Source organism: Trematomus bernacchii, unplaced genomic scaffold (assembly GCF_902827165.1).
Source record: "Trematomus bernacchii unplaced genomic scaffold, fTreBer1.1, whole genome shotgun sequence".
NCBI lineage: Eukaryota > Metazoa > Chordata > Actinopteri > Perciformes > Nototheniidae > Trematomus > Trematomus bernacchii.
The window spans coordinates 5,825,481-5,851,407 of NW_022987616.1; the positions used below are offsets into that span (position 1 = coordinate 5,825,481).

Consider the following 25,927-nt stretch of genomic DNA (forward strand, 5'->3'; position numbering starts at 1 on the left):
ACCCATTAATTGTCCCTGATGGAAACAGGCCTTAGTTAGTATTGTATGTACACACTGAGTTGTGTTTTGAGAGGGGACCCCTGCTGGGTACAGCTTGCTCTCCTTAAAAGTTCATACACTCAAATGATGCATGCTATAGCATTGCTGGCAGATGCTTTTTCATGGTGGGTGTATTACTCAGGACAAAAGGGAGCTCAGTGTCGAGCAGCGACGTGCAGTCAGTGGAGGCAGGGGAGGCAGGGGAGGCAGAGCTTCACCTGTCATACTCCAATGTAACGGAAAAACAATTAAAGAAAAACTAAATAATAATAATAATAAAATGTCTCCACTGATCTTGTGTAAATGTGATTTCTGTATGATTCCAATCGCTTTTTATAGTCAAAATCAGCAAATTTGCCGAGCTCCGCTACGGGAGCGATGAGAAGTGAGACAGGGACGAGCACTGCCTCTCGTAAGCCCACAGTAACTTGCTGGAGCGCGGGCACTAATTTAGCGCGGGCACTTATTTTGTGAGCGCTCTCAAGCCAGTTACTGTGGGGTGAGGTGAGGCACAGATGAGATCTGCCTCACCTCAGAATGCGTCACCCCACAGAAACTGGCTGGAAAGCGGGCCCTAAGCGCATGCCTGTTCCCATCTCACTGTAGGTCACCAATGTAATGTTTGTAGATCCCTTTATTACATTTATCCTCACCATCCATAGTCTCTAAATAACTTATTTCACGTATATATGATATTTAGGCTCGCTGGTCTCATCGTACAACGGCAATGAAAAAAGCACCAGGAGAGGCAGCCATAACCTCTGCCGCACTGAAGGGGGCGCACGTGAGCCCACAGGTTCTTGTTGCTACTGTTATTCTACCGCAAACAACAAACTAGACTTTTTAAACTACAGGAAGATAAGGAGGACTTTTACAAAACAGTAATAGAGATTGTTGTCCAGAAGGATAGCATGGACTTCATCTTCAAGTCAAGGTAAGACCACATTTGTAATGAAAATGGGATCTTACTTAGAAAGAACAATCCAATATTTAGATTTTGGGTATCCTTTTGTTGAACGGTCTGTTTAAAATGAATCGAAGCATCAGACTAAAAAAGCTTTTGAAAATAACAGAATATTTCGATTAAGGTCAAAATATAATATTTGTAAATCTGACTCTGAAAGAGTCAGTGCCTCACCAGCCATGAACCTCACCGCACGTCACTGGTGTCGAGGGTGAAGCTGATTGGATAAGCGGTTCTTGTAAAAATACAAGCAGCAATTCTGGAGGCTAAGCAACCAGCATTTTTTTTTTTTACATTGTCTAGCCTCTAGATTAGTAATGGCAAACGTGGTTGATCAGAAAAAGATGTCAACAATGACTGAATAGCTGCAAGAGTGGCTGGAGATATTGATCCAACAAGTGCGTGTAGGGAGTAGATTACAAATGTCTGCCGATATCTACCGGGTCATAGATCTGACGATGCAATAATGTCAGTTAAACTGCTAAGAGACTATAACCAGTACTAGCGAAATGTTAAGCGTTTCTTTAAAAGTAAATACTCTACATAGTCACATGATCTGAATACATCCCTTTAGTATTTTCTGGACACATTGATCCGATAAGGTGTTAACTTCCCAGGACGTAATCTGTGCTGAAGGTTCCCGGGCTCAGGAATGTTCCATACTCTAAATCCCAACAGTCCGCCCTGGGCAAACATTTGGGAAAGGAGGAACTGTGCTGCGTGTTTATCCCGCTGCTTTTAGTACTAAAGATTTATCAGAGCACACTCCTGCAGTCATTAGCAGAGGAGGGCGAGCCGACCGCAGGAACCCAGCGCTGACTCATAATCTCCAGAAACCAGCGAGGCTCCTCTGGGAAACACAGCTGATGAGAAACAGAGTGGCGCCCCCAAACGATGAAACAATAGAGAGAGAGCGTTTGATTTAATTCACGTGGATGTGCAGAAAGATGTGAGGAATTCAAACAAACAGAAAGTCATGCAATTATGGGTAAAAGCATAACTTTAAACATACTTTATGAGGTTTGAATCGACCAATCTCAGTGTCTGATGCATGATTTTAATACATAATTGATACAGATGTTGAGTGACAGGTGTCTTAGCCTATCACATCATGCGTCAGAGCATGCTCCCATTACATCAGCTCGCAGTAAGGTTTGATGGTGGTGATTCCTTCCAGTACTCTAAACTGTTATTATTGGGTTGTTTTGATTACAAGACATGGGAGAAGTCTTCATACATGTCTGTCACATGTGTTGTTTAGTATGTTGTTGGTGAATCTCTGGTTTACAAGTCATTAAACACTCCATGTATGTTTGTAAATGCAACAAAATACGTCTTTCAATCAAGATTTCTGTATATTTGATTATGCATTACTTAACACTTAAGGTATTTTTCAGTTTGATTAGAGGGCGAGATGGTGGTTAGAAAAGTTTGAAGCAATAACAATTTACTTTAGACATCTTTAATTTAGATAAACTGGAGGTAGCAATGATCCTGCTCTGTATTTACTCTGATTGTGGTCGAAGGTCATGAGAAGTGTAGTTGATTCCACTTCCTTCCACACACACACACACACACACACACACACACACACACACACACACACACACACACACACACACACACACACACACACACACACACACACACACACACACACACACACACACACACACACACACACACACACACACCACACACACACACACACACACACACACCACACACACACACACACACACACACCACACACACACACACACACACACACGCACACACACACACACACACACACACACACACCACACACACACACACACACACACACACACACACACCACACACACACACACACACACACACACACACACACACACACACACACACACACACACACACACACACACACACACACACACACACACACACACACACACACACACACACACACACACACACACACACACACACACACACACAATTGAAGAGCCAACAAATACCGAGAGACTGAGATATCAAACATCACTCTTTAGGTTGCCTCAGTTTCATTGAGTGCAAGGCATTGTGGGTAGAAAGAGAGAAAGCCCTTGAGCAGGCAGACGTGCTTTAAAGTGGCTGATGCAATAAAATGTTTTCTATTACATTAACTCCCGAATCTGTACTGAAAACTTCAACTATTTGGAAGTCAAATGACTCAATCTAAATATTACCATTTAAACGTGAGCAGCAGAATTAATGTGTAATTCTGTAAAAGCAGTTTTTTTTTTAATAATGTTTTTTACAGGATGTTATATTAAACAAGAACAGTTAAACACAAGACGGGCTAAAAATAAGATTAAGAAGAGAGGAAGGATAAAAGGGAATTACAAACATGCATAAAATTACATTTTTAGTAGAGAAACCATGAAAAGAACAGGATCAAAATCCGTAGCTGTGCATAAAAGCAAGACTCAGTAATAAAAGTGCTTTAAGAGGTGATTTGAGTGCAGTCCATAATCCTTATGAGTGTGAGAAAAGAGCAGAAAATCAAGTGGCTTTGCTTTAATTGGGAGTGCTTCATGTAGCTCATTAGTATCGGCTTTAATATAAAAAAGAAAGCTCCAAGTCACCAAAGACATGTGAGCACATCAGCTAAAACCTGCCAGAGCATACAGAGACTGTGCACCAGTTAAACTCAATTTACTGGCCCCGAGATGCCATGTGATGAAAGTGCAGAACGATCAGAGAGCTGTGCATGGGAATGGTACTATTAGCTGAAAAGGAGCAAGAAATGAGGATCCTATAAATGTGCATTTCACAGTAAAACATCTTTGATATGCCATGCAGTCCCTCAGAGGAGCATTCATGGTTTAGGTTCATGAATCACTTCCATATGCGAGTGATTGCCTGATGAAAGGATGTTTAAGCTTGTTTAAACTATCAAATATACACAAACGTTGACAAATAAAGTGCATCTGCAGCCATTAAAGACAGGAGAATATCTGATGAATCTGTCAAATAGAATGTCGTCAATCGTCAATCCTTATGTCAAGTTCATTCATTTAATAAGTCACGTTAATGAGGCCGTTGATTTGAAATTAGTTATGGGCTTCTTTATAACGCTTATTCATTGTATTTGTCATGTTGGCCTCATGTCATTTTGCAAAAGTGGAGAGGAGCAAAGCTTGTTGATTACTTGTTTCTTTACTTCCATAACATAGTGACATCACTTTGTAACACTTCTATTGGCTAGCGCTCCAACACATTGTAGGTGATAAGCTAAGGGGCGGGACATCTCTAAGCGGTTGACCAATCCCAACAGAGCCGACTGAGACATGTCCCAGTAGAGACACTACATACTGATATACACCTGAACATCAGCAGGAGAGGACTCTTTAAAGTAGAGACACTACATACTGATATACACCTGAACATCAGCAGGAGAGGACTCTTTAAAGTAGAGACACTACATACTGATATACACCTGAACATCAACAGGAGAGGACTCTTTAAAGTAGAGACACTACATACCGATATACACCTGAACATCAGCAGGAGAGGACTCTTTAAAGTAGAGACACTACATACTGATATACACCTGAACATCAGCAGGAGAGGACTCTTTAAAGTAGAGACACTACATACTGATATACACCTGAACATCAGCAGGAGAGGACTCTTTAAAGTAGAGACACTACATACTGATATACACCTGAACATCAGCAGGAGAGGACTCTTTAAAGTAGAGACACTACATACTGATATACACCTGAACATCAGCAGGAGAGGACTCTTTAAAGTAGAGACACTACATACTGATATACACCTGAACATCAGCAGGAGAGGACTCTTTAAAGTAGAGACACTACATACTGATATACACCTGAACATCAACAGGAGAGGACTCTTTAAAGTAGAGACACTACATACTGATATACACCTGAACATCAGCAGGAGAGGACTCTTTAAAGTAGAGACACTACATACTGATACACACCTGAACATCAGCAGGAGAGGACTCTTTAAAGTAGAGACACTACATACTGATACACACCTGAACATCAGCAGGAGAGGACTCTTTAAAGTAGAGACACTACACACTGATATACACCTGAACATCAGCAGGAGAGGACTCTTTAAAGTAGAGACACTACACACTGATATACACCTGAACATCAGCAGGAGAGGACTCTTTAAATAAACACACTGTATTTTATGGGAAATATAAGAGAGAAAGTACAGGACAGATACTGAAGAGGTAGAATAAGATAGTAGGTGCAGCAGGGGTTAAACCTATAGTGACGCAGAGAGACTGAAACGTGTCCTCTGTTGACTGATGGAGTACAGGAAGAGTCCTCGGGGAGATATTGATCACACTCTGTCCATTTCCTTTTAAGAGAGACAGTAAGATCCAACCCCCAAACCAAACACACAGATCGAGCGGAGGAGAAAATCATAATCAATGGCGGAGGCGAAAATAAACCAGAAAGGTCTTTAAAGTGAAACACTCCCCTGCCCCGCCCTAAAGCTTTTCCAACCATCAGCTCACTCTCTAAGAGTCTCTGTGTTTCTGCAGGTTCATCTGATTAGATCTGTCTCGTAAATAAGAGCTCCTGAGGGTTGAGGTCAGAGAAGCTGCAGCAGAGGGAGATCCCCATCTAATTGTGAGGATGGAGTGTGGGGACTCAGCGCTAATTTAATATGTTGTGTGTGTGCGTGTGTGCATGTGTGTGTGTGTGTGTATGCGTGTGTGTAGGAGGGATGACGTATTGCTGACGCTCCTCCGTCATCGATGGAAACAGATTACCTCTGCAGCAGACAGCTTGGTGCATTTTCTACCTAATTGGTGCACACACCGAGGCGTAGCAAGTCCTGTCGGTTATGGATAATGTCGCTTAATCTTTTAAAATATGCAGAACACTTTAAATGTAAAGCTTATTTGGCTGCAAAGGTCAAATAATGTATTCTTTCTTTGGACAATTTATTAACATTCTCAGAGTGACAGCTACAGATTAAATATATTTAGAAAGAAATCCTGTAGGAACATTATTTCATTATGAAATTATTTGCAGTGTATTTTTTTTCCGTGTCTCTAAAATGTAAAAATAAAAAGGTCCAAGGTGACATGAAATCAACATTTTTAATTTACAATAAAATCTAATAAAATAAAGTAATATATTATTACATTTGAGAATCTGGAATCTTTTTTTGCTTGAAAATGAATAAATTGATTATAGAGAGTAACCTTTCCTTCTTGTTTCTATAAAAGTCACACAGCCTTTTAAACTATTATAAATTACACTACCCTAACTTTTTAATTGACATTAAACATGTTTTTTTATATGCAAATATTGCTTACAAAAGATGAAATGGAAATTCAAGAGGAATATATAAACGTTCGAGAGGCAATTTGCTGATAAGAAATCTCCAAACACACGATGCAGCTTTATGTAAAGTCATCTATATTCCCTTCTTCAGCATGCAGTGTCAGACAGCGTATTGAAAACTGTTGGGAAAATCCTGAATGTCCTCTTCCAATATGAGAGTACACATGATAACAAAGGTATCCCAACTGTAGCTGTGTGCATGACAGGATGTATGATTACCGAGAAGAGCATCAGGACTGTTTGAGGCATATGATAGCTATGTGATTAACATGATGATTCAGCCTCTATGGAGATAGACATATGACAAGCATGATCATTTCTGACGTGGAGCTAATCTGAAGTAAACATTGAATACTGCTTTCTATTCCTCCATCTTGTGACTGTGTAACTCCCTCTCTTGGATATCAGCATGTGAAGGACACTGTTCAGGAACTATGCTCTGTATGTGATGACTACTTCCATTCTGGAGAGGATAAATACATGGATCCTGAGATTGAAGCTCAAGCTGGTGACGAGGGCTTATTAACATTTTTAAGTATTCAGAAAAAGTCAGAATTGTGAGAAAAAGTCCACATTTTGAGAACAATTCAGAATTCTGAGATTTTCAGAAAAAAGTCAACATTTTGAGATTTTCTGAAAAAGTCAACATTTTGAAAGAAATTCAGAATTTTGAGAGAAAGTGAAAAAAAATTCTGATTTTGAGAAAGTCAGAATTTGGAGATTTGGAGAAAAATTCAGGATTTTGAGAAAAAAGCCAACATTTTGAGAACAAACTTAGTATTCTGTACATGACAGGATGTATGATTACCTACAAGAACCGGTATTCCTCCATCTTGTGACTGTGTAACTCCCTCTCTTGTATATCAGCATGTGAAGGACACTGTTCAGGAACTAGTTGATGCTCTGTATGTGATGACTACTTCCATTCTGGAGAGGATCAGAAATACATGGATCCTGATGTTGAAGCTCAAGCCGGTGACGAGTGACATTTTCTAACAATAAACAGAGACAGAAATCACCTGAACACAGAGAGGCTGCAGCAGGTATACAAAAGGAAGAAGAGGATTATTTCCTGTAATGATCCAGTCTTCGCACAGAGTGTCCCGTCGGTCTGCCTCCTCAGACTCACACACTTCCTTCTCTCTCACTCTGAGCTCCACAGGGACTACTTTCTGGAGCTGTGTGTGCCCGGCTGTGTCCGAGCACTTGAACCTCGCCTTGCAAAACAGCTCGAGCCTCGGTAATTAACTCGGCTGGCAGAAGTTCAATCACCTCGATGTCTCGCGGGAGATAGGGTCCACGGGATGAATGACTCGGCTTTTTGGGAGTTAAATGAGTCCTGAGTCTCTTGGCCCGGCTGTAATGAGGAGCCGGACATGGGTGAGAAGACTTTGGCCATTATTCAGAAAAAGAGAGTCTCCATGCTGTCGAGACGGAGAGCAGCGGCTCATCCATCACTGCCCTCCGTCTCAAAACACCTAGAAATATGTTCCCATGAAACCACACTGCCATCTTTATCATAGTTTGAGGGGGAACGGATTTTCTCCAGGATTACCGATGCCGTTTTAAAGCATATAAGGTTGTGGATTCAAACAAAACTAAGTAAATTATCATGGTTTGGGTTATGATTAAGAATGCCACGAAAACAGATGCTTCAGATCTATGTTCAATTGGACGGTACTTGTTTTTCTGCAGTACACAAATAGGTACTAAGGGTCAGGGCTCAAGACAACATTTGCCTCATAGAAAATATCACTGATAATGCTACATTATAAAAAACAAAGCCACGTTAAAATAGAGTATATGGGCAAAGGGTTCATTATAACGGTATTGTGAGTTTGGCGAGAAACAACTTGAGGCAGATCATTAAGGATAAGTAACACATCTGCAAAAGAAAATATGCAAACGGTGAAAAATAAGTGAACGTTGTACAGTAGTACAGTACATGGCACAAGTATCAAAAATGATGTAATTTTACTGGATTTTTATCAAGAAAACGTCACTTCTGGTATTGCAACATCCCTAAGCAAGTGTCTATCAGGATGAACGCGTTTCCTTGTATAGGAACTTTGTTATTAGTTGACCAGGCTTCACTACAACATGGCTAGTGCTAACGAAGAGCCACCAAGTCAGTGAGAAAGAAACAGACAGGGGAATCTAAAAGGATTGGACCACTAAATGAAAAGTAAATAGAAAATCTCACAGAGAGCAAATCCAGATATATTCAGGAGAAAGGGAGATAACGCCGTCCTCCTGTTGCTACCAGCCATTTCCCTCTGACTCAAAACAGCCCTTGACATTTGGCCGGAAGCAATCACTGCAGACCCGGACGAATATAAAAGTCACAGCTCCGAGTCTGTCTTAGTCTCTCCGCAGATAGCTCCTATCTAGGTGGAAATGGGTTTATCTGAAGGAAGGCGAGGCGGCAGTGACGCGCTCACCTCCGTGTGACCCTCGGTTAGCTGCAGGTAAAATGCAACACACACATACGCATTCACGCAGGCAAGGTTATAGAGGAGAAACATCTCTACTGAAGCGGTGTATACACTCGCTGCCACAAGTATTCGTGGTGGATTATTTTTCACAATCTCATCAGCCGATCCTGTGGGCTCAGCAGCTCCAGCTCTGATTTGTCTCACTCAGGGGAAATCAGAGTCTTCCTCCATCGAGGACGTAAAGCACCGTCTGTTTAGGACACTTTGCACTTCAAACACACACACACACACACACACACACACACACACAAAGTGGTGTCTTCACACTTTCCAGCTCAGGAATCTCACGTTGTTCCCTGACATCGACATGGAAAGCCTGGTGCAGCAGTCGTAGAGACTCCAAAGACTCGCAGACAAGAGTGCTTTCCAATTTAGTCACATTTGAGACATACATATATTAGTAAGTCTTGTTTGTGTTCAAATCTATCTTGAATATTTGCTATAATGTGGAAATAAAATGTGCAACCGTATCAACAAAGTGCTTCACTGCTTTAATACATATTTAATCAGGCAGATTTCCAAAGCCTGCAGGACTTACTAAACAGTAATACCATAAAAGTATTCAAACATAAATGTATTTCTAAATATAGTTGTATATCCTTCACAAATAGTATCTCAGGTGTAATGCTGAGGACAATGTGGTGCAGTTTGGTCAGATGGTGGCGCTATAGGAATGATTTTGTACGTTACGGAGAGTGAGAAACAAAGAATATTACAGCAGATCCCTGAAACAAGAGAGAAAGAGACACTTTTTCAACATTTCTGATGTTTATTTAATGTATATTTAAAAAAACGTCATGTCTTCATTAGGGGAACACGTCCAGATATGATGTCTGATTATTCAAGACCAAATAGTTGCCATTTAGCTAACGGTTGTCTCTGCAGCACCATCATCATCATCATCCCGTCTGTCTGTATGTGTATGTTTGTGTGACTGTCCTTTGAATTTCTCAAAAGTTGTTCGTCTGATTGACTTCATGCTTGGCGGGTGTTTTACTGAGGAGCCGAGGGAGTCCAGTTTGAATTGTGAAGTTAATCTGATCAGCGGTTCTTCACAACTCTTCCAATTACCGGTTGCTCACCTAGAAGGAAACGCCTCAAAATGGGACTGCACTGATTTCACAGTAGACATACCAAGAGCTGCTGCACCACTAATAAATAGACGTGCGTGTGTGTGTGTGTGTGTGTGTGTGTGTGTGTGTGTGTGTGTGTGTGTGTGTGTGTGTGTGTGTGTGTGTGTGTGTGTGTGTGTGTGTGTGTCAGAGTCTGTGTGTGTGTCTGTGTCTGTGTCTGTGTCTGTGTCTGTATGTATGTGTGTCAGAGTCTGAACACAGTATGCGTGAGCATGCTCATGTATAATTGCCGTGGTCAGGGGGGCGATATTTCTGTCTGCTAATTAAGTTTAATTATATTGAATATCATCTACTAAGGGCCACATTAAAGACTAATTAGAAATCAGAGAGTCAGTGGCAGCTGCACAGATCACCTGAACAGCCCCCAACACATGAAGCAAATTAAATCACAACCTGAGCTGATCACAAACCCCTTATGCTTTAAAACTCTTTGATAAATAACAAAGGTAGTAGATGGTTTGAGGGCTTAATGTCAGAGTAACTTCAATATGTTATTATTACCTGTTGCAGGATATTTGCACTTTAACTAATATACATCTGCTCATCTTTCTCTCCATCAGAACACTCCGCCCTGTCTCCAATTAACATTATTAAAACATCTACTGCATAAAATCAGACCAAAAAAACATACATGATCAGCAGTGATTAATTTAAGGTATTATATCCCCCATTTTAGAAATAATTGATATAGTAATGAGGCTTGGCCGATGTAAACTGTGTATTGCCTTCACTGTGAGCCTAACTGGTCACTTTATCAATTCTAATGTCCCCCTGTAAGGATTTGAAATCTGATGAATCACAAAATGAAGCTGTCGATACACCTGCCGACGTGGCTACAAAAAAAAAAAGGTCAAAAGGATTTGTCCTTCCTGCTCACTGTGCACAAACACACACTCAATGAGCTCAGGACACACACACAACACTGCCACATCAACATGACTCAGACAAATAACACACACCAATAACGCAACGCAGCTAATCCCGACCAAAACAGAGCCGCTGCCAAGAGAACACAACAACAGCAGACTGAAATGAACTCCATCCAGACACTCTTAGTGGCCGATAAAAAACATTCATAAAAAACATTCAGCATTATTATGGAGAGGGGGGGAGGTCAATACCCCCATGAAGTGGTTTTATTGTTAAGGAAAATAAGAAACGTCACATGTTAACATAGGACCCAACATGGGGTGCTACTTCCCAACATGCTGGATTATAGCGCAGAATAAACACCTTAGAGAATAACGGGATAATACGTGTCTATCCAACACAATGGAGCTATTCAACCCTAACCCACAAAGCTGAACGGTTTAAGGGTTTCCTAAGTTTGGGTCAAAAGGTCACGAGTCTGGGAAACCTGTGACACACACACACACACACACACACACACACACACACACACACACACACACACACACACACACACACACACACACACACACACACACACACACACACACACACACACACACACACACACACACACACACACACACACACACACACACACACACACACACACACACACACACACACACACACACACACACACACACACACACACACACACACACACACACACACACACACACACACACACACACACACACACACACACACACACACACACACACACACACACACACACACACCACACACACACACACACACACACACACACACACACACACACACACACACACACACACACACACACACACACACACACACACACACACACACACACGTCGTCTGCTTACTGTATTTGGAGAAGGGACCTATAAAACAGTGCAATATGTCAACACTGACCACATCAAAATATATAATTTTTATAATGTAATATACTATCCTATGTCTATATAGAGTATTCTAATTTATCATGTGTCTTTTTTATTCTGTATTCTTTTGATGAGACTCGTTAAGTAAACCTTTATTTTATTCTATTTGTATTTTATTATATTGTAACTCATGTGTGCCTGTTAACATGCTGCTGCTGTAACAGAGGGATTTAAGCCAATATAAAATGCTACAGGAGAGGAAAAAACCCCCAAAAAGCAGAATAGGGCCTCTTTAAACGTTAAGCAGATCTTACACATTGGCCCTTTAATATATCCGATCTGCCGCTGAGAGGACACGACCTCGGGTCTGAAGTCAGTTCCCGTTTAGCGCTGCTTTAATAGAGGAGATGGCAGCCCAGAGGGACCGCCCTGCACCGGAGGGCAATATCCTCCGACTGCCTGAAATCCAATTACACCAATTTATCGATCGTCATGTACACTGAGTTTTATGGGCCACGCAGAAGCGTGAGTGGCTTTTATCTTGGCTTCAAAAATAAAAAAGTGTGTGTCTATATTCAGCTGAGTGGTGGAGTATTTGTGTCATCTCTAGACAGAGAGCCAAGAGGACAAACACAGGAAGAGGCAGAGGTCAGAGGAGAGACACCGTCTGTCACCTTCCCTCTAAAAGATTCTCCCAGTGCGACTCCTGTACCTGCCTGTCACATTCACCCGAGCTCAAACAAGCTACCACGACATAACGAAATCAAATATAGAAGCTAAAGCCTTTGGAGGCATATTACATTAAACAAGTCACTCTGTTAAACAGCGTCAGATGGTTTCATTATGAAGCTACAACGTCAAATATTAAAGATGTCTGTGTTCACTTGCCACAAACACAATTTAATTACAAAAAAAGTCACTATTTACCGACCAATTAAAACTGCTGGTGCAAAATATCAGCCTCTGATAAAAGGGCTGCATTTAAGAGCCTGGATTTAACCCGCATTAAGAAAGAGCAAATTGGTGCGAAACGTCACATATAATTGAGACTTATTCCCAAAGCATTGTGGATTTGTCAAAGCTGCAATTGAAATGAGGTTTGGAGCTTTACAGGTGCAGTAATCGGCCGCTCGATGCTCTCACACGTGTAAAGTGGATCCTTCCTAACACTGAGAGCCATCTTCTCCCCTCTCACTCAGATGCAGTGGTGGATAGACATTTCTATCTAGAATAATTTCCCCGTCTGACTCCTCTGGGAGAGCTTGCGCTGTTTGTTAAGCAGACCCAGTACTGAGTTTCCTGCAGCTCCATAATGAGGCTCTCCAGCTGCAGGGCCACTGAGGCGGAGAGGTCAGAGGTCCAGCTGACACGCGCTCTAATTGGCAGAAAAATACTCTCACTCTTTAGCTGAGGAGAAACTTCGCCGCATAAGTTACTGAAGATTTGTTTTAGCATTTCAAAACCAGTTGAGCGGCAGGTCACGGTTAGAGTCGTTGGCAATGATAATTGGAAACAAACAAGAATACAAGAAGAGAAAACAAGACAGCCAGCACTTTAGTCTGCAGAAGTTGAGGAATTGCAGGTGTAACTTTTCCAGGTATAGCTAGATAGAAAACACCAAAGTAAGGGGGGGAAACGAAGACAATAGGAGGGTTAAAGCATGTAGTACTGCAGCACATCCAAAATAATATCACTAAGCCACTGAATATGGTGTATTGTATATCTGAAATATACAAAATGTGGCTATTAAGAGTTAACAAAATGTATACAGTGTCTTTATTGCTTAGAAATTAAACTTTGGGAACTGACTTTGTAGTAAAAACACAATCTAAAGCCATGAAACCTGTAATTAGATTTGTGTCGAGTCATGGTCCTATAAATAATAAAGCTCTTAAACCAATTACAATAATAAACAGCATGATAACAAATCCCCATACTCAGTGATTAAACCTTTAAAAGCAGAGACAAACCCACATTAAAAGTTGAGGTGAACTACTGTAAACACTTTATTTACATATTTATTACTGCTGCGTATTTATGAGACGGAAGGTAATATCAGTTAAGTGTTTCAACGTTTCTTATTATTCAGCATGGGAGAAAATTAAAATGGAGCCTTTAAAGTGCCAGCTGAGGTTTATAAACTACCCAATGAATCCTTCAACGGGTGATTTACAACTCTGCAGGGCTGACTTCATTCAAGAGGAAAAACAAATGTCAGCCGAGCATGGAGGAGAAACCCCCGCAGGGACGATGTGCAAAAACACTCAACCACCATCTGCCGTACACAAGCTTCTTCATATTACTGTTCAGACGCTTTGTGACGGGAAATATGTTTTCTATCTCCTTCTGCAATCTGATTGGTTACACGATGTCCAACACACAAGCAGTCCTTTATGAGATGAGTGATTCGTGCAAAATGAAATGTACAATTCAACAGATCACCGGAGAGGATATGTGTGTGTTCTCAAGATGAAATGTAGTATTTGGCTTTGACCAGTGTGAATTTATTCAACCGAGTCATTTGGATGCAGAGAAAGTGTGTTCATCGGAGGAGAAACAGCCTCTTCGACTAAGATTCATTCATAAAAACACAAGGCATACTAATACTACTATACAAAATAAATACTGATTAAGAACAAGCCATTATTGATTTGTTACAGAGTAAGCAGTAGTGACAAATCTGGCTGCAACTCATGTTTAAATTCATAATTGATTAACTGAATAAATACGCTGTAGTCTTTTAAACGTTGGATACATATCGCACATGTGGTTATGCCTTAAAATTCCTTTTGTCTGACTAATAAAACCAACAAATACCCACATATAAGATGCAGAAACCACTTTGTTTTGGCTCAAAAAATGACTTCCAACGATTAATCAATGACCAGATTTGTGTTCAATTCCTCTTATGTCAGTCATTCAAGATAACATAACGTACTGCACTTATTAGGTGCAAGTATGAGAGATAGAAGGATTTCCATTTTATGATTTTCCACTCTTTACTTTCCTGCCATTTAACTATAGCTTCTGTATACTTTACTGGTGAAGATTTTGGACACACAAAACATATTACCTTATGAAATATGATGCATTATTCAGATTAAACTACACACTGATCAGCTACACCACTAAAACTCTTCTTGCACATACTGTAATTGCAGCAGTATATAATGCCCATAATAATATTGTGAAAAAAGGCCAATCTGTATAATGGACTCTTGCTGATTACACTTCTGCTCTTTCTTGTGTATTTTGACATATTTATACAGTTTGTTAAGATATTGAAACAAGCTACTGTCACTTTGCATCAAATATCTACTCTGGAAACTTCTCTTTTCAAGTCTCGTTAATTTAATAAGGCAACAAACACGGAGCCCGATTGCTTTTATGAAGAACTGTTGTCTCATCGACGTCCGCCTGCTGGTAAATCAACATTAATCTGCTGGTCTTTTCTCGGTAAAGAGAAGTAATAACAGCCTGAGAGGCATCCCTTCTTATTGATTATTCATGGCAGCTTGATGGGAGAACATTTTACAGCCCAGTAATTTGGGAATACATCATCTGTGCTTTGAATCTGATTCTGGGAAAATAAGTCGAGACCAACGGCGGATTTTCTGGTTGGTGAAGAAAATATTTGCTCCGAGCCGAGCAGCCTAATCACTCAGGAACACAAAACCACAGAGGATCACCGTTAAAAACCCAAGAAAGACATCAACAACAACAACAACAACAACAACATAGCGGATGCCTGGTGGGCAGAGCAGCATATTTGTGTTGACTAAATTATAGGGTACACGACAAACCCAGCAGAAAACACATTCTGGATATTGTTGTGACTAATAGCCTTAAAGGGGACCTATTATGAAAAATCCACTTGTTCATGTCTCTTCTACATCAACATGTGTCCCCTCTTCTTCATGTCTCTTCTACATCAACATGTGTCCCCTCTTCTTCATGTCTCTTCTACATCAACATGTGTCCCCTCTTCTTCATGTCTCTTCTACATCAACATGTGTCCCCTCTTCTTCATGTCTCTTCTCCATCAACATGTGTCCCCTCTTCTTTATGTCTCTTCTACATCAACATGTGTCCCCTCTTCTTCATGTCTCTTCTACATCAACATGTGTCCCCTCTTCTTCATGTCTTTTCTTCATCAACATGTGTACGCTCTTCTTCATGTCTCTTCTACATCAACATGTGTCCCCTCTGTGGAAAGAGACTCTGAAAGTTTCAGTAAAAAAGATTCTCTCTCTTTTTGTCCTGATCCATTTATATAAAAACCTGTCTGAAAATGAGCTGATCAGATTTTGGCCACTTTATGATGTCATAACAATGTTTTGGCTTGTGTAACCATTAGCCAATCAGCAACCAAGGTAACCCCCCCCCCCACCTTATCACCTGAATCTCCTCCTAGAGCACCATTGTGTTCTTTTTAACCAAATCTCTCTCAGAGGGGCGTGGGGAGGGGCTCCTTATTTTCATCTGAAGTAACAGACAGAGAATCAGCACTTTTGAAACAGGGCTGAAACAGAGGGGATTATGGGATGCTGCAATGATCAGTTTGGTGTTTCAGCCAATCAGAGACAGGCTCTGTATATATCTGAGACCTATAATATATTGATGAAAAACAGTATAATAGGAGACCTTTAATATGGAAACGTCCCTCTGTCGACGAAACTAATCCAAACAAACTTTTGATGACTAAACCCCCCCCCCATGGAGGCCTGTCAAAACTCGACAGAATCCCCCCTGAGTGCAGGCTGTCACTTGGAGGAAAAAGGAGGTGAGGAGGAGAGCAGCCAGCACTTGTCGCATGTTAAGTGAGGAGCTGTGACACTGGAGGCCCGCTAGCAAAAAGACAAGACAAACATCTCCCCCAAACTGAACTGAGTGCACCAGAATAATCAGCTGGAAATCCTGTTAAGAAATAACTGCAGCTGGAAACATACAAACGCCAGTTAAGAGGCCTTATTCTGCTGCTTGGGTTTTCTCTTTCCTGTAGTGTGTTATATAGGTGTTTGTGTTTTTAAATGTGTTCCCTCCGGTGGGATTTTCTAAAAAATAAAAGGAAATGTTGTCGACATGAATGGTAACCAAACCCCACAATAAACTCTTGACGGATGGGAGCAGTTTCTGTGTTTTTATGAAGCTTTACTACTAATGTATGAACATATAAATCATAACGAGAAGAGCTGACATCCGCCCAGCCTGTCAACATAATTAAAAAGTCATATGAATCCGCCCTGTGATTCAGATGTGCTCCTTAGCCCACGCTACACATTTCCACTGATATTTCATGAGAATCAGGCCATGCATTTTTCTGTAATCCTGCTGACAAACAAGCAAACCAGTGATATAACCTTCTTGGTGGAGGTAATAACAATTGTTGGCCTCTAAAACACTTAAAATATGAGCAATCACTGATCTTGAGGATTGTTTGTTGGCCAAGTTCAATTAAAATGGATCAAATAAAGGGTAAAGCTGTCCTAGTTCAGCAGCAGATAGATTATAATCACCCAGAGGTATTTCATGCAGATTTAGTCACTTGTTTTTCTGAAAAACAAACCTGCAATTGACCTTTCGCTAAGCCCTTCCATTTTTGGCTGGTTGGATAAATGACAATTATTAATGAAAAGTTATCATCATTCCTATTCCCTGGGCATGACCACCTTAGCACTGACTATCCTGAAAAACACAATGATTGTTGAAAATGTACACTGCTTTTTAAAAAGTTAAAATCAGAATGATCAGAAAATGTAAGTTCTCCGGGGGCAAAAGCGGGTTTTGTACCAGTTTCTCCATTGAGAATAAAAAAAGGGGATGTACAAAAATGTGAAATTATCCAATGTGTTACAAATAAATCTGGACAGTCAAAAAACTATTGCAACTCCTCATCATATCCGCTTGTGTGTGTGTGACGTTAAATGTGTAAAGACACTCTTAAATGTGTAAAAACACTCACCTCAGCCTCTCCTCCTCCTTCTTCCTCAGCTTCATGTCCCGCTGTACCACCTTCAGGACGTGCTCCGCCTCGTCGTCCGTCAGGCCCGACAGGTCCAGCTTCCGGCCCATCGCTCCCGGCCTCGCCACGCTGAGCTGCTGGTCCAACAGGGGGGAGGCAGGGGGGAGGATGGAGGAGGATCTGCTGCTCTGGGGGCCGAGGCTGAGACAACCCTGCAGGAGGACAGAGGGATGGAGAAATTCAAATTGTGGACATGAGGAACGAACCTGCAGATTTCATGAACATCTAAAGGGTTTCCTGGACAAAAAGCAACTGAATTTCTCCATTGACATCATTGTTTTTAATAGTTGAAGAGTAAATTAAATCTCGAGCTAACGTTAGGTTGGGCTATAAAGGAGCTACAGCACGGTCACATGACTTCACGTCGCCGCCGCTAAGCTAAAGGTGGCTAATGTTGGGCTATAAAAGGAACTACAGCACGGTCACATGACTTCACGTCACCACCGCTAAGCTAAAGGCGGCTAATGTTGGGATATAAAGGAACTACAGCAAGGTCACATGACTTCACGTCACCACCGCTAAGCTAAAGGGGGCTAATGTTGGCCTATAAAAGGAACTACAGCACGGTCACATGACTTCACGTCACCACCGCTAAGCTAAAGGTGGCTAATGTTGGGCTATAAAGGAACTACAACACGGTCACATGACTTCAAGTCACCACCGCTAAGCTAAAGGTGGCTAATGTTGGGCTATAAAGGAACTACAGCACGGTCACATGACTTCACGTCACCACCGCTAAGCTAAAGGAGGCTAATGTTGGGATATAAAGAACTACAGCACGGTCACATGACTTCAAGTCACCTCCGCTAAGCTAAAGGTGGCTAATGTTGGGCTATAAAGGAACTACAGCACGGTCACATGACTTCAAGTCACCTCCGCTAAGCTAAAGGTGGCTAATGTTGGGCTATAAAGGAATTACAGCATGTCACATGACTTCAAGCAGGGCTGCCAACACTCACGCATTGAGCGTGAGAGTCACGCAATTAACACATATCTCACGCACTCACGCCACACATGCCTTTCCTCACGCTAAGTTTTCGTTCACAACAAATGTATATAAATATAAAAATAAAGTGAAGGAACAGCAAACCGAGCGGTCTACGAAATGAGACGGTCAGGCTTACGGAGGACTTCCTGTTTGCGTCACCTGACACCCACGGTCCGTAGCACTGCCGCCTAGCAACCTGGACAGCGTCACGCATTGTGATTGGCTGTACGGTATTTGCACACTGATTGGATGTAACGAGGGTATACCGGGGGTCTGAGCAAAGACGAAGGAGAAGGAGGATGAGAAGAATAAGAGAAGGTAAGGAGAATATATTATAAGATATTTTCGCGCCACAGGTAAAGTAAAAATATTTTCTTTTGTTCTTTTTTAATTAATTAAAGTTAATGCTAACAAGTGCCAGTATAGCCCTAATAATTACATAAAGAAAAAGAAAATCTGTTTAAAGTTGTGTTTCATATGGGTGTTGAGAGATGTATCCTTAAATTCATTTTGCTCTCAAAGTGCACCAGATTGATGCATTTAACTTCAATATTTAAAAAAAAAAATCTTCCCGGGGGAGCATGCCCCCGGACCCCCCTAGAGGAGGTGAGGACCACCCCCACTTATAAAATAGCACTTTACCCCTGCTTACACCTATATGCCATTTGATATGCTGTGAGCTGATTATCGAGCCTTCATTGTAAGAGTCGCGGGTACACTGTGTATGCGCGTACTCCACTGTAGCGCCCGGTGGTTCACCAAAAAAAAAAAATCTCACTCCAAGCTGAACTCAAATGTTGGCAGCCCTGCTTCAAGTAACCACCGCTAAGCTAAAGGCGGCTAATGTTGGGCACGATGATGTAAGTAATTTAATTTAGACACTTGTTAGCAACAGATGTTTTTAAATTCACCAGTGGTATTTACTTACGTATTTTATGTCCGAGAAAATAAAACCTCTTCAGCTCTTGTTTCAGGTTAACAGTCAAAAACACACACACCACTGACTTCCAGGCGAGGGAACAGGAAGTGATGCAATGCTTACTCATTTCTGGGTTTGGGACTCATTCCTGCACCGCTCTATTAGCCAAGTATCCCCAACATCAATAGGGCTATGGCCCAGCTTTTGTTGTAATGAAAAGCAACAGAAAATACATTTTAAGTAAGTGAATGAGTTAATTTAAATACAATGGCTAGTGCTAGCTTAGCTTGTTTTGTTAATCACTGACGTACTGTATGATGAGTTGAATGCTAACGCTTAAATTAAAAGGATCGTTGGCTTGATAAATATTACGAATTTATCTAGGTTTGTTGTAAACATTTGGGAAAAAGCAAGTACACAACATAAGTCTAGTCGTTTTTAGACATTTAAAACGCAATAAGTTACATATTATGCCTTTTTAAAAACAAGTCTGACAGTGATTTGTGACTCAAACAAGCAAAGAAGTGTAGAAAGGAAGATGGAGATTTAAGATCGAGGACTGGCCAATAAAACTCAAACAGAGGAAAGACGGGAGGGAAACAGAGACGGACGAGGAGACGGACAGAAGGAGACGGTCTATTAACTGCAGCGTCTAAACAAGAGGGGAGAGACTGGCAGCAGAGAGAGAGATGACTCAGACGACCAGACAATAATGTCCGATCTATTATTATACATTATTGAGCCAAAAGCTTCAGAGCGGCTGTCCTCCTCAGATCTGTCTCAGGATATCTGTTGAACTACAGCTCATGATCCTGCTGCTAATGGACACCATAAAGTCATGTTTCATATTTATAATTAAGGAAGGTGTAATAGTGTGTTTATTAAATGGCAATGAGACATTTAAGTTTAAACATTACTACTTCTCTGGAGTATATACACGCAGTAAAATAATCTTAATTATATCCGTCTGAAATAATGAGTGTTTGTAATTTTGATGAAAACTTCAGGGAAATAGTTTTTCAAGTTATTTCATCCTTTCAGATGTGAGTACATCAGTGTGAATTGAACATCCACAAGGGCATTTGCAGACAGATACACACACTCAATCACACACATACTCAAGTGATAGAAAGAGCTCCCGTCAAATTCTCAACTACAGCGGAAAATAAATCTCTCAGTGGTATCATACAGGGAGAATAAAGACCATTCACATTCAACTGCTGTGATAAGAGACTGCGCCCCCACCTCCAGATTGACCAAATCACATCCTTAGTGCAAAATACACACTCAGGTGCACGTACGTGTGCAAAAATTATCCTACACATCGTAGGCAATGTGCTAAATGTATATAACCTGAGCCTAAATCTTTTAGAAGCAATAGGAAATAATCTGGTAGACAAAACAATACTAATTATTTTTACAATTTAATCTTTTAGCATGCGCTTCCCTGATAAAGCAAAAGCATCAACACAATGTCCTTTATCATGGCCAGTTAGATCTAACAATCTTACAGTTTCCTACTAAATGTGGCATGTGACTCTAACTGTTGTCAATCATGGACCCACAGCTGCTAGTTTTAGAGTGATAATTCTGTACAAATCCAAAAGAAGTGCAAGGTAGAGCGTCTCAGCCCGTCCATCTTTCCAGAAACTAAAGTCAGCACGTGGAAAATTAACCTTTATCTCTGGAACATCTTACAACAGCGGCAGGCTGCTCTCACATATTCGTCTTCTCTCTCCTCATGTATAGCAGAGATTAATGCACCATTACTGAATGACCATTATGGTATGGCCACAAGGGAAGGCAATTATTCAAGCCTTCTTTTTATAGTGAGTGGTGTCAAGGACGGGGATGGAGCATCATTTATGTGTGTGAGTGTGTGTGAGAGTGTCTGCCTCTGAAGCCTCTGTGACGCACACACAGCACATCCATTTCCACTAGTGACAATTTGCAACGACACAAAAATCACTGCACACACACACACACACAAATCTGCCTTTTCTATGGAGCAGTGCCACCAACACACCCTCATATACAGCACTGCACAGTGAAAAGAGGCTATTCCTGCACACAAACCCTCCTTAAGTGACACTGATTGGAGCGTCACTCTGGGGTTCAACGCTCCACCAATTCTGTGCAGCCGTCTCACACACCAGAGGTTGTGATGGGATAAACTGAGCAGCATGTTGTCGGCTGATGTAGAGCTGCACACATTCGTCTCTTTTACTAACAGCTATTAGACTTCAGAGAGCAGGATTTCTTGTTCTGACCAGGATAAATTCACTCTGGATTATTATATTCCTGTTGATCATAGATGTATGTGTGCATGTGTCTGAAGCGCAGCCAATTTATCAAACAATATCAACAAAAAAGCAACATTATCCTCAGTTTAGAGCTGTAACTATTCGTCTACTATTTCATTAGTCAAACAGATACAAAAAAAAGGCCAACTTTCTTGGTAATCAATTAACCATTAGAGCCAAGACACGAATGAAAACAGTCTTGTAAAGGGCTATATAAAGTGCAATTAGCAAATACACTGACATGAGTCAACTAAGAGGTGTAAACACACACACACAGGAAACATACTTAAAAAGCTGTAGCCAATTCAGTTTAAATTAAACACATGATTCTACACATTAAAAAAAACTAGTTGAATAATCCATTTATCAATCGACAGAAAAATTATCTGCCTGAAAAAGTCATTTTTCTTGTAAAAATGTCAGAAAGGGCAGTTCACAGCCTCTCAAATGACCTCTTGATACACATGTTTAGATGTACTGTCTGTCATGTAGTGCTGATTCTAGATTTTTATTTGTCTCACTACAAACTCAAATGCTATAAATAAATACCCCGTTAACACCTTTCTCGTGTTGAAACAGTCAAGGATAAATAACCCTATTCATAATAACAATATTCAGTGTTAGACTCGAGGTAATTCGGCTGCAACAACTTATTTTTCCCCACGAGGATCTGGTGTTTCAGATTATGTTATTTCCAGAGCTGCAGCAGGGAATTATGAGGATTTAAATGGTTTTCTTAGCAGCTCATTATTCTATCAGCTGTAACCTTTGTTAACGAGTTGAAGCACGGCCAACAATTGAAAGAAAATTCAAAGAAATGGGCGCAACAATGAAGTGTACTCCTGTCAGATTACAAGAGAGGGGGCTTCAGTGGGAACATAGGTTGCACTGATTCATCTCACAGGAACCCAAAGGACATGTGTATCAATCTGAAACGTCACACTGGTATTAAATCACTCGAAGAACAACATCCCGTCCAACATGGTGCTGCAGCCGTCTGTCACCTCAGAGAGAGGATGGGGGGGCACTGAGAGGGGCAGCCAGGCGCTAAATGAACTGCTTGTTTTTAGACACTCTCCATTGGATCAGCGTTTCTTCACGGCCAGAGGAAAGGAGATAGAGAACGACTTCAATGAACTGACAGTTTGGACTCAAGGTGGTCTGGCTTTGCAGAGTGATGTCTAATGTGTGAGGCATTTATGGGAAATATGAGCAGGAGATGTCCTCAACTGTGCTTGGAAATAGCTCCTTTAAATCAAAGCTTTGTTTTTCTGTGTCCACATGACAGCACAGACATTGGTGTTCAAGGTGTTTGTGTCCTCAGGATTCATCCAGTAGCTGTCAAATATATCACAAGAAGTCATAAAAGAGAAAGAAAGAGTAGTGGAATATAGGCTCATACTGCACTCGTTTCCTTCAACTGCTCCACCATCTGAATAGCTTTAAAGACAGCAGAGCACATAGTGTGCACTGGCCAGTCATGAATTGAATAACACCAATCAACATTCATACTGAACATCCTGAAGGGAGAGCAGTGTAAGTGGGTACAAGAGCCATAAGTATCTTCAAATGAATAAGAACTACTTCGGAAAGACTTGGACGAAATTGCCTTTAAAGAGAAATATTATAAAATACAAAAGATAATTCTGCATTGAAATCACTTTTTATATATGTGGTAAAACCTCCCCATCAGTTGCAGAGGATGTAGGAAAACTACAGAAGAAAAATAAAGGGATGTCTGGAAAAATGATGTCTATTGCTTCAGTGGTCAGTTGGATGTAGAAATGTGGTCTATACTAAAGCTGCAACTAATAATGCTGCAGATTACAATCTTGATTCATTGTTTGACCAATAAAATGTCCAAATATTGTTAAAAAAATGCTTATCCCAAATTGTTTAAGTCCAGTGATGCCTTTAAATATCTTGTTTTGCGAGTCAAAAAACCCAAAGATATTCACTTATAGGATATACAAAAGAAATTATAGATTGGGCTAATTCAACAAGAAATGTATTAACTTTATAAATAGTTCGTTAAACCACACAGACAGAGTTTAAAAGGCAATTAAGGGTGATAAAAATACAATCTAGAAGCCCACGTGTCTCAACTCAACTAACGCAACTACATACTGAAGTTTAGCACCAACTATTCCATTTTAAAATGTTGCGTGCATTAGGGTTTGCATGCATTGCCATATCATTCATCATAGTTAATGTTATCAGAGGCCTCTATACTTTCCCATAATATCAATGCTCCAAACAAACTCCAAACACTTTTCTAAGTCATGTGGATAGGAGTGCCGCCACTTTAAAAATACAACTTGGTCAATGTCAAAACAAACATGTGGGCTTTTTAACTTGGTATGACACATATCTGGTGAGGACACACCAAATAAACACTCTCTGCTTGTGTACTTCACACACACACACACATTCAAATTTCTCTGGAGGCTCAGACAGAGGGAGAGCCCTCCATCATCTGTCAGAGTCTGACATCCACCTGCTGGGACACATCCATCACTACCTGCCCAATTACCACCCTATGCAGAGAGAGAGGAGACAGGCAACATGAGAGAAGCTGCCACTGATCTGTGAAGACACACACTCACACACATTCACACACATTCACACACATTCACACACATGCAAACACATGACCTGAGGTGTTAAAATCTAAACAGATGTTAGTTGAAGCTTCGTCTGACTCACTGTGGATGTGACACCATGTGCAAAACAATCTAAGAATGGGCTGTAATTCTGTTTTTCCTTCAATGAACAGCTGACTGATTCATCCAGTTTGTGGGTAAATGCATTTCCTGGTGTCTCCCCAAAGACCTTCCCAAGAAAACTGTCAACAGGTGACAATCATGACAAAACACAACAACAGAAACACTGATCCGGGTTCAGCTACCTGCACACTCAGAAGGGTGCTTAATGAGGATTTTCAGCTTGCATTCCTTCGGTTTAAAGCTTTGTTTCTGCAACCATGGCTCTGACTTTATGCTAAACAACCCCTGCTAATCAAAGCAGTGTCCCTTTCCAAAAAGATGAGTCACTTCCTGCACCTGCTTTTAGTTTCTTCTCTGCACTGTCGAGCTGTGAGGCTAATCTACCTGATGATATCACATCCTGCAACAACAAAAAACCTCATTTTATGCATTTCATTCACGTTGCATGACAACATGTGTGTGTGAGATCCTGCAGTGATACACGTCAGACACACATGGACAGAGGAGCAGGCATCGAAAAGGTGATCAAGGAAATGTGAGAGAAATGTCATATCTGAATCTGTCTCATGTTTCAATCATTAATCCACAGTATTCGCAGTGAGTTGATGTGCAGAATCACTTACACAGGATCAGTGGGTACCGGATGGCCGCCAGTTACAGTCTCTTTCACGTTATCCCAGATAATGCCCAAAAGACGCGGAGGGATGCGCCGCAGCACGTGTAAACTTCCGCGGCACCTGTGCGTCTGTCTCCCGGATACTTTTTGTGCTGCCTGCCCCTCGGCTGCTCGGCTTATTGTTTTTCTTTTTTTTCAACCACAGCATCAGCAGCAGCAGCAGCAGCAGCAGCAGACGCAGGCACTGCTGAATGGGTGATCACGCGGTTTGTATTACACGGAGGAAGGAGGGAGGGCGCACGGAAAGCGAGGTGAGGGATTGGCACCCAACCTCCGCTCCTCTTCCTGTGTTCATGGTGACACAGAGAGGCGCAGGGGATGGCTGGACATCAGAGACAGTTGAGTGTGTCTTCGTGCTTGGCTGATTTGATATCTAATCCCTTTTTTTTGTCCTGGCACCTGTGCAGCCTGGGCTCCCAATTTGGCACCAAGGAGGAAGAGGAGGAGGAGGAAGGGGGGGGCGGGACTGTGTTGGCTGGCTCCATTCACAAAGCCAGTCACTGTGCAATTAACCTCGA

At 41.2% G+C, this 25,927-nt stretch overlaps 1 protein-coding gene across 1 annotated transcript in view; it reads right to left on the reverse strand.

Annotated features, from left to right (window-relative positions):
• LOC117484153 (rab effector MyRIP-like) overlaps nucleotides 1–25,574 on the reverse strand; it is a 120,216-nt gene extending 94,642 nt beyond the window's left edge. Inside the window, 2 exon segments of the mRNA XM_034132637.1 lie at nucleotides 17,738–17,949; nucleotides 25,357–25,574. Of these exon segments, the coding sequence (XP_033988528.1) occupies nucleotides 17,738–17,847 (110 nt within the window). The 5' untranslated portion in view covers nucleotides 17,848–17,949; nucleotides 25,357–25,574.
• Between the last annotated feature and the right edge of the window lie 353 nt (nucleotides 25,575–25,927).